Source organism: Nematolebias whitei, chromosome 22 (genome assembly GCF_014905685.2).
Source record: "Nematolebias whitei isolate Nwh7 chromosome 22, NemWhi1, whole genome shotgun sequence".
NCBI classification, from domain to species: Eukaryota; Metazoa; Chordata; class Actinopteri; order Cyprinodontiformes; family Rivulidae; genus Nematolebias; species Nematolebias whitei.
The window spans coordinates 30,236,052-30,245,456 of record NC_056519.1 but is presented as its reverse complement, the minus strand read 5'-3'; the positions used below and the strand labels follow the sequence as shown (position 1 = coordinate 30,245,456).

Sequence of the window (9,405 nt, the reverse complement as noted above, 5' to 3'; positions counted from 1 at the left end):
CATGCATACATGCATACATGCATACATGCATACATACATACATACATACATACATACATACATACATACATACATCATACATACATACATACATACATACATACATTATCTTTACCCGCTTCTTCCTTTTTGGGTCCCGGGGGTTATTGGTGCCCATATCCAGCAGTCACTGTACGAGAGGTTAGGGACACACTGGATAGGTCTCCAGTCCATCACAGGAACACACAGAGACAAACAAGACAAACAACCATTCACTTTCTCACTCACACCTAGGGAACACATACTAGAGATACTAATTAGCTTAACATGCATGTCTTTAGTCTGTGGGAGAAAACTGGAGATCCCGGAAAAAAAAAATACACATATGCACAGTGAGAACATGCAAATTCCAACTAAAAAGGTCCCACGGTGAGAATTGATTTTGAGAGGTGACAGTTCTACCAACTGCACCATTGTGCCACCAGTCATGTTTAGTCCACCCAAAAGGTCACTAAACTCACGGCAAACTGATACAATCAGAAGCTCCAAACCCCTCTATGACCTGCATACATACAGTTGAGAGTAACAGGGACGTTGTTTCTAACAACAAAGATTCAGCAAGTGGCCTCATGCAAAGTGTAGAGGTTGAATAATAGCTAGCGTAACTTTTTTTTTTTCACACAAGTTTAGTTTTTGGGAAAAAAAAAAGGTATTTTTTGTAAGCCTGAAAAAATTATAAATATAAATAAATAACTGGTACTCATTTGGCTAGCTATTAGCCTAATCTGAGAGAAAAAAAAAACTTATAGGGCTGCAGATTAGTAAAACTATCTTTCTTGGTGATATGAGCATTTAGTTTGCCTCAAATAATCTTCTAAACCCATAATTTTCGAAAACCACAGTATGCACATAGAAAAACCTTTTAAGATAGCTGCCTTCGGAAGTCATTTTTTGTTGCTTTCAGTCACAATGGACTCACATAGTGGGCAGCACTGAAAAATTCAGTCCATTCTGGAGTCAAAAACATCAGGAATTAAAAACATTTTTTACAGATATATAATTATTAGTACCATAATGTCTTGACCTAATATTTCATGTATTGTGATGTTATAAGAAAACTTGGTAATTATTTGATATATTTCATGGCTTTTTACTGAATACACAAAGCTGGCCACTTTGTGTATTCAATCAAAAGCCGTGAAATATAAATAACCCAGCCACCAAGTCAGCCACTAGGGAGCACAAGCCAGTGTATCTCTTGTGCCAGAGTATCAGATAGGGTGATGTGCCTGAAGGTAGAAGTAGAAGGTATGATGCTAAATATTGTCAGTGGTTATGATCCATAGGTTGAACGTGATATGGAGAAGAAAGATACATTTAGAAGGATCTGGATGAAGTGATAGAGAGTATTCCCACAGAGGAGAGAGTGATAATTGGAGCATACCTGAACAGACATGTTGGTGAAGGAAACAGAGGGGATGAAGAAGTGATGGTCAGGTTTGGTGTCAAGGAAAAAAACCAGGAAGGACGGACGCTGGTAGATTTTGCCAAGAGAAAAGAAATGGCTGTAGTCAACACTTATTTCCAAAAGAGGGAGGAACACAAAGTGACCTATAAGAGTGGAGGAAGGAGTACGCAGGTCGACTATATTCTTTATAGAAGAGGAAACCTGAGAGAAATTGGGGATTGTAAGGTTGTGACAGGGAAGAGTGTGGCCAGACAGCATTGGATTGTTATGTGTAGAATGACTGTTGTGAAGAAGAGAAAAAGAGTAAAATCAGAGAAGAGCAAATGGTGGAAGCTGAGAAAAGCTGAATGTTGTGAAAAATTCAGAGAGGAGCTGTTAAAGACTGTTAAAGATGCAAGCTGTACTGCGGGCCACCGGACCCGGAAAACCCCCTCCAGCCCACGTCTTCTCCCCCCGGCTCAAATCTCCCTCAAAAGTGGTAACTCATACTAAACAATAAATCAAGGGAACATAAATTAAGTTTTATCAATTGTACTAAAATCAAGGCAGGAAAAAATTACAATTCACAGAGCTGGTCTCTCTGGCCTGTGTCGCATTCACGGTAGGCAAAGACAACAATAAACTACAGTAAAAAATGCAGTTAAAATAAGAGTAGTGTACAAAACAATAAATCAGGGTGCCGTAAGCCTCCCTGGTAAGGTCTATTCATGAGTTATAGAAAGGAAGGTCCATCAGGAAAAAGGTCCCTCTTGTAAATGAGTCCCCATGGCTCTATGAGACTAGCCTATATAAATAAAGGTTGAATTAAATTAGGAGCATGATCCACCTGTAGTTGTATTGAAACTGTGGCAAAACAATTTCCTGCAGGATCAATAAAGTTTTATTTTATCTTATCTTAAATAGGGCGAGAAGGACATGTATCAATTGGCGAGACAGTGGGATCAGGCTGGAAAGGAATTGAAGCAGGTTAGGCTTGTTAAAGATAGGAATGGTAATGTTCTAACAAGTGTGGAGACTATGACGGGAAGATGGAAGGAGTACTTTGAGGAGCTAATGAATGAAGAAAATGAAATAGAAAGAAGAGTAGAGGTCATAGAAACTGTGGACCAGGAAGGGAGAAAGATTAGTGAGGGAGAAGTCCGGAAAGCTCTGAAAAGAATGAAGAAGGGGAAGGCAGTAGAATCTGATGACATAACAGTGGAGAACAGGGAACAACAGGTGGAAGAAAACTTGGAGAGGTGGATGTATGCACTTGAAAGAAGAGGAATGAAAGTAAGTCATAGTAAAACAGAGTACATGTGTGAATGAGAGGGAGGCAGATGAAATAGTGAGGCTACAAGGAGCAGAGGTTACAAAGGTGCAAAACTTCAAATACTTGGGGTCCACTGTCCAGGAAAATGGGGAGTGTGGTAAAGAGGTGAAGAAAAGAGTCCAGGCCGGATGGAGTGGATGGAGAAAAGTTTCAGGAGTGATTTGTGACAAAAGGGTGTTGGCAACAGTGAAAGGAAAAGTTTACAAAACAGTGGTGAGACCAGTTATGCTGCATGGTCTGGATACAGAAACATGGACAAAAGGTGAGAAGACAGAAATGTAAGTAGCAGAAACGAAGACGTTAAGGTTCTCGTTAGGAGTGACAATGATGGATAAGATTAGGAATGAGATCATCAGAGGTACAGCACAGGTTGAACAACTTAGAGATAAAGTTAGAGAGACCAGACAGAGATGGTTCGGACAGTTGGTATATTGGTTGAAGAATGTTAGAAATGCAGCTGCCAGAAAAAAAGACAAATAGGAGATATATGGATGCAGTTAGTGGACATGGAGGTAGTTAGAGTTAGGTCAGAGGATGCTGAGGACAGAGTGAGATGGATGATGACTTGCTGTGGCGACCCATGAAGAGGGAAAAGTTGAAGGAAGAACAAGAAGAAGACACATAGCCTGCCACTGAAAATTTGACAACACATACTCATTATGTTATACTTATCATGTTTGAATACATAGAGCTGTGTGCACTTGAGACTGAAGCAGAAGCATTTGACTCTGCTGTGATATTTAGTTTTGTATGAAAGGTTGAGCCATTCAGATTTTACAAGAGTAATGTAGTTTTTCACATACAAAGCAGCAATTTTGAAAAATGGCTCCCAATTTTGATTTTCAGCTGGATACAGTGACTTCATCAAGAAGTAGGTAGAAGTAGTCTTTCTTCATGCCAAAATTTGTTGCTTTTATCACCAAGTGAAATATTGTTATTGACCTTATCTGCAGCACTATTTTGGCTTTTAATTCATCCTCCAGACTTTTTGACTGATGTCGGATCTGATAAGGTACTAAATATTGATAAATGTTTGACAGAACATCACTTCTAAGCTGATTGAACTATCCCCTTAAGGCCTGATTGGAGATGTTCGCAAAATATGGATAAAGAGAAAACAGAGAGCTGCAGTTTAACAGAACTGGTGCTTACCAATGCAGTCTTTCTTGTTCCAGTGAAGCTGTTGTCCTGGTGGACACACACACTCATAACTACCCTGTGTGTTCATGCAGCCATATTCACAGCTCCCATTGTTGATACTGCACTCATCAACATCTAATGCAAAAAACATAAAAAAAACATGCAGACAGTGCTTACAGGTACCCTTACATACTTTGAAACCATATTAAGAAACCATTCTTACAACACCTGTGAAATTATACGCTTCCAAATGAAACCATATACAATTACTTTGTATTAGTTGAATATGATTTTACCTATGAAATTAGGTAAAAATGACAGCTATTGATGACAAATGACTGCAGGGATGTAGATAATGGACACACCCTGTCAAATGCCAAACAACTGGTGCATCTCAAAAATTTGAATAGTGTGAAAAAGTTTAGGTTTTTGCCAAACACTTCAGAAAGTGAAACTCATATTTTATATAGATATATTTCACAGAGTGAAATATTTCTAGCTGTGAATTCTTGGAATAGTGATGATTATGGCTTACAAATACAATAGTCCCTTGCTACTTTGCGGTTCGTTTTTTACAGAATCGCTGTATCGGGATTTTCCAAAATAATAAAAATAATAATAATCAATTTTATTTGTATAGCGCTTTTCTCAATACTCAAAGATGCTTTCCATGAGTAAAAAATAAATTAAAATAAAATCAACAATGCATAACACATGAAAACACAGTAAAGCATTTAAAAAGGGCAATTTTAAACATTAAAAGTAATTTTAAACAGGTGGGTTTTGAGTTCTTTCTTAAAAGTGGAGAGATCGGAGCAGCAACAAAGCTGTTGGGGCAGTGAATTCCAGAGGGTGGGGGAAGCGATGGGGAAGGCTCTGTCTCCCCAGGTTCAAAGCTTGGTCCTACAGGGGAGAGACAGAAGGTTGGCATCGGAGGAGTGGAGGGAAAGAGAAGGAGTGTAGTGATGGAGTAGGTCAGACAGGTATGGAGGGGCCAGATTATGGAGGGCTTTGAATGTGATAACGAGGATCTTGAAATGGATGCGCAGATTGGCGGGAAGCCATTGGAGTTTCTGCAGGACAGGAGTGATATGTTCATGGGAGCGAGTGTGGGTGAGAAGGCGGGCAGCAGAGTTTTGAATATATTGCAGTTTGTTGAGAGTTTTGGATGGTGTACCGTACAAAATGCTATTGCAATAGTCGATTCTGGATGCAGTGGAGAAAGTGAGTGGTGGGTGGAGTCGTGCTATGTTTTTGAGAAGGAAGAATGCAGTCCGAGTTATCTGTTTGACATGTGATTCGAATTAAAGAGTGGAGTCGAGAAGAATACCAAGATTACGAATGAGTGGGGATGGAGTGAGAATGACGTTGTCAAAGTTGAGGCAGAAGTTTTAGGTGGACTTGGTAACACTGTTTGGACCAATGACGAGTACTTTAGTTTTGTCAGTTTTTAATTTGAGAAAATTGTGCTTCATCCAGGTTTTGATGTCAGTTAAGCAATGGGTGAGGGTGGAGTGGATGTTGGGGTTTATGGATGTAGTAGAAATGTCAATCTGTATGATATCAGCATAGCAGTGAAAATGGAGGCCATGACGACGGATGATATTACCAAGGGGGAGGATGTAAAGGATGAAAAGGAGAGGACCAAGCACTGAACCTTAGGGAACACCCTGGGATAGAGGGGTTATGGAGGAGGAGCAGCAGTTGATGTTGTTGCCAGTCTGTGAAGTAGGACTGAAATCAGTGATGCTCAGGTTGGATTTGAGACGGGACAGGAGGACGGTGTCACAAGCTGCAGTGAGGTCCAGAAGGATGAGGATACTGAGCTGGCCAGGATAAGAGGAAAGGAAGAGAATTTTGGTAACTTTGAGAAGAGCTGTTTCGGTGCTGTGTTTTGGATGGAAACTGGACTGGAATGTGTAGTGAACTTAATCTGAGGTCAAAACTCTTGACCTTAAGAACCTTGTGGGACAGGAACTGTCATTTCATTGATTTGAATCCAGAAATACAGGTTCACCCATCCTGAGACTTTCTTTCTTGAAAATTCAAGTGGAAGAACACTCTCTGTTCTATTATCATTACTATTTTACAAATGTTGATAATCAAAGTGTCTTAGTTCAAACCATTTTAGATGTTGCAGTGAACTAATCAATTTTATTAACTGTGTAATGATTTTTAATTCTCATGCAAAGTTAGAACTCATGTCAAAGCTGTTACAGAGTAATTATGCATTTGCTGATTTCTGTCTGTGAATGAGCAAAGTGTGCTTTCCAGGGTCAGGAGTTGAAGCAGACATGTTTTGGAACAACTGTCCTGTTTATATCCTCTCAGACGTCAACAGGGGGGTTTTGGCACCTGTTTCTTAAACTCGCCAAAACAAAACTCTCTCTGTCTGTGAGAACATTTCTGATCTGTCCATAACAATTCTTGCTGACTTCTAACCTTTTACGTCACAAAACACACCCCGTCTGGTCGGTTCTGGCCAATGGGGAGACTCCCGAATGAACCGGGAACAGAGCTCTTTAAAATGTCGGTACTTCCTGGTCTACTCAGTTCTGTTGGAGTTCTGTTCTGTTGGAGTTCTGTTGGAGTTCTGTTCTGTTGGAGGTCTGTTGGAGTTCTGTTCTGTTGGAGTTCTGTTGGATACACAGTTCTGTCAGTTCTGTGAGGGCTGTGAGAGTTCAGTTCTGTGGGAGTTGGGTCTCTGTTCAGTTCTGTGAGCCGGGAAGATCCTGACATGACAACAGAGCTCTTCCGAGTTTCATGGGATTATAACATCTTCACTGAGGTGAGCTGTTCGGACAGAATCTCGCCGCTACTCCGGACGAGTAACAGCATCCTACGGAGACGCTGAAGGGTGCGTTAAACGGAATCTCGCCTGAGACATCTCCAGGTAAAAGAGTCGATTTCACCACCTAAGTGTACTGTAAGGGAGAGGCTGAAGAAAGCCCGGAGAGTGCCGTTCTGTTCAACACTCCCTCAAACCCCATCTTTTACTCTTCTTTAAACTTCTTTCCCATCTTTAAACTCCTCTCTCAAGTAGAAATTCTTCCAGATATTTAGAAATGTCTGTGTAAAGTGCTCATCCATCGCCGTGTGGGTAAAAGATCATAATTGTACAGTTTTCATAAATGTCTGTGGTGAAGCAACGGAAAAATCATGGCCGTATGATTTTTCCTGATTGATTGCTTATGTTGTTATTTTCATAATTTGCCAAATTAATGTAAATGTTTGATGTTAAACTTTGATTCTGTAAATAAATGACCGCATTCATTTTGATGGGTCAAAGATAAATGACGTCTCACGTTTGCATTTCATTAAATTCAATGCACGTTTTATTCAGTTCAGAAAAATGAGGAATCCGTGTTAATTGATGAATATATCTGAGCATCTGTTCATCCACAAATGTTTCGAACAAGCTATTGGATTTGAGGTGGGTCTGAAGTCGATCAGCTATGACTCACTCTAAAATTTTAGACAGAAAGAGAGGATTGGATATAGGCCAGAAATTTATGAAGTTTTCAGGGTCAAGACCAGGTTTTTTAGTATTGGGGTGATGGCCAAATTCAGGTAAACAATTGTGTTTATCTGAATTTTTATTGCTTGTTTTTAAAGTCTTAAAAGGTCTGGCCCCATCATATTTATGTGATCTCATTAACATTTACACTCCAGTAAGAGCACTCCGGTCTACCAACCAGTTCCTCTTAGATGTCCCCAGATCCAAACTGAAATCCAGAGGTGATCGGGCTTTTGCGGTTGCTGCTCCAAAACTGTGGAACAGTTTACCTGAGAATTTAAAGACCGCTCAGACTGTTGAGACTTTTAAATCTTTGCTCAAGACTCATCTGTATTCCTTGGCATTTCATCCACGCAGAGTCTGAGAACAAGTTGAGCTGATTTTATTGTTGTTGTGTGTTGTTTTTACTGTTAACTTATGTTTTTGAGTGGCACTAGATGCATTTTTACTCTTTTTTTTTTTTTTTTTTTTTAATCTGTCTTAACTGTAAAGCACTTTGTTCAGCTTTTGTTGTTTTTATGTGCTATATAAATAAATTGACATTGACATTGAATTTGGCTCCTTGACTGGCCTTGACAGGCCGTCTTATCTCAACCCGCCTGGAGAGTTTTGTAAACCTGATGCTCTAACCCACAGGTGTCAAACTCCAGGCCTCGAGGGCCGGAGTCCTGCAACTTTTAGATGTGTCTCTGATGCCACACAGCTGAATCAAATAAGGAGGTCATTAGCAGGACTTTGGAGAACTTGACTGCACTGAGAAGCTAATTCAGTCATATGAATCAGCTGTGTGGCATCAGAGACACATCTAAAAGTTGCAGGACTCTGGCCCTCGAGGCCTGAAGTTGGACAACCCTGCCCTAACCCCTCTCTTCTCTCCTACTGAGGAATTTCCATGGACTTTTCAGAGGAGTCCAGCTGAATCAACATTCTGTCATCATTTCAGGACTCTGGATTTGTCTCTGGTCGTCCTCTGCACCCTCTGAATGTGCACGGATCTCTTCAGAAGGAACTATTTGAACTGAGTGATTGTATCTGAACTCTGCAGTGCCTCTGTGTGTTGTCTCTGGCTGCTCACTGCCCTTGCATCCCCCCCCCCCCCCCCCCCAATGTTGGCATCATTATGTGCTCGTGTGCAAGATTTTTTTTCATCACACTGTTGACATTTAAACAGAGGTTAAAAGCGTTTTAGGAATTTGTTTAGTCTCCAAACCCTATCTGTTATTTTTCATGACTTTTTATTGTCTGTCCAAACAGGTTTCACTTGTAAATGAGACTTGGAGGCTCAATGTAACTTATCTGTTTAAATAAAGGTTCAATGAATGGCTGCCAACTTGAGAGACTGTGGAACAGATCCAGAAATAAGCAAGGAGTTGATGATTCCTGTGATCAAAAAAGAGACAATGGGTAGACAATTTTTAAAGAGAGGAGAGGGAATGGAATCCAAAGAGCAGGTGGTAGTTTTGATACCAGACAAGTTTAGTCAGTTGAGAAGAGGAGATGGGAGTGAAGTGTGAGAGCTGCTGAATGGAGCTGGAGGGAGACACATTTGGAGGAGCTTTGTGAGCAGAGACAAGATCAAGGGAACTATAAATGTTATCAAAAACCAAAAAAGTCCATGCTCAAAAATCCAGGTATAAAATCCAACAATTTTCAGTCAGGTCGTCTGGACAGTTTCTTTATTTTGCAGAAACGTTTCACCTTCCATCCGGAAGGCTTCATCAGTCAAGGAAACATACAAAACAAAGCTGATCCTTCCCCCAAACAGCTTATTCCAAAGTGGAAAAAAACAGTTATGTTGGTGCTAAGATGGTGTATTTGGCATGCCAACTCCTCTGTTGCAGGCCCTCTTCCTCGACAACAGTCATGTCAAACTGGTTGAAAACAAAAAAGTACATGCTCAATTATCCAGGTACACAATCCAACAATTTTTAGTCAGGTCATCTGGACAGTTTATTTTTTGCTGAAACGGAGTGAGCTGTTTGGGGGAAG

General features: G+C 40.4%; 1 protein-coding gene across 1 annotated transcript in view; it reads right to left on the bottom strand.

Moving 5' to 3' along the window:
- scube1 (signal peptide, CUB domain, EGF-like 1) overlaps positions 1-9,405 on the bottom strand; it is a 491,162-nt gene that overhangs the window by 88,845 nt on the left and 392,912 nt on the right. The window contains exons 13-14 of the mRNA XM_037695765.1: positions 4,807-4,972; positions 3,912-4,034 (exon numbers count right to left, since the gene is read on the bottom strand). Of these exons, the coding sequence (XP_037551693.1) occupies positions 3,912-4,034; positions 4,807-4,972 (289 nt within the window). The remainder of the gene's footprint in view (positions 1-3,911; positions 4,035-4,806; positions 4,973-9,405) is intronic.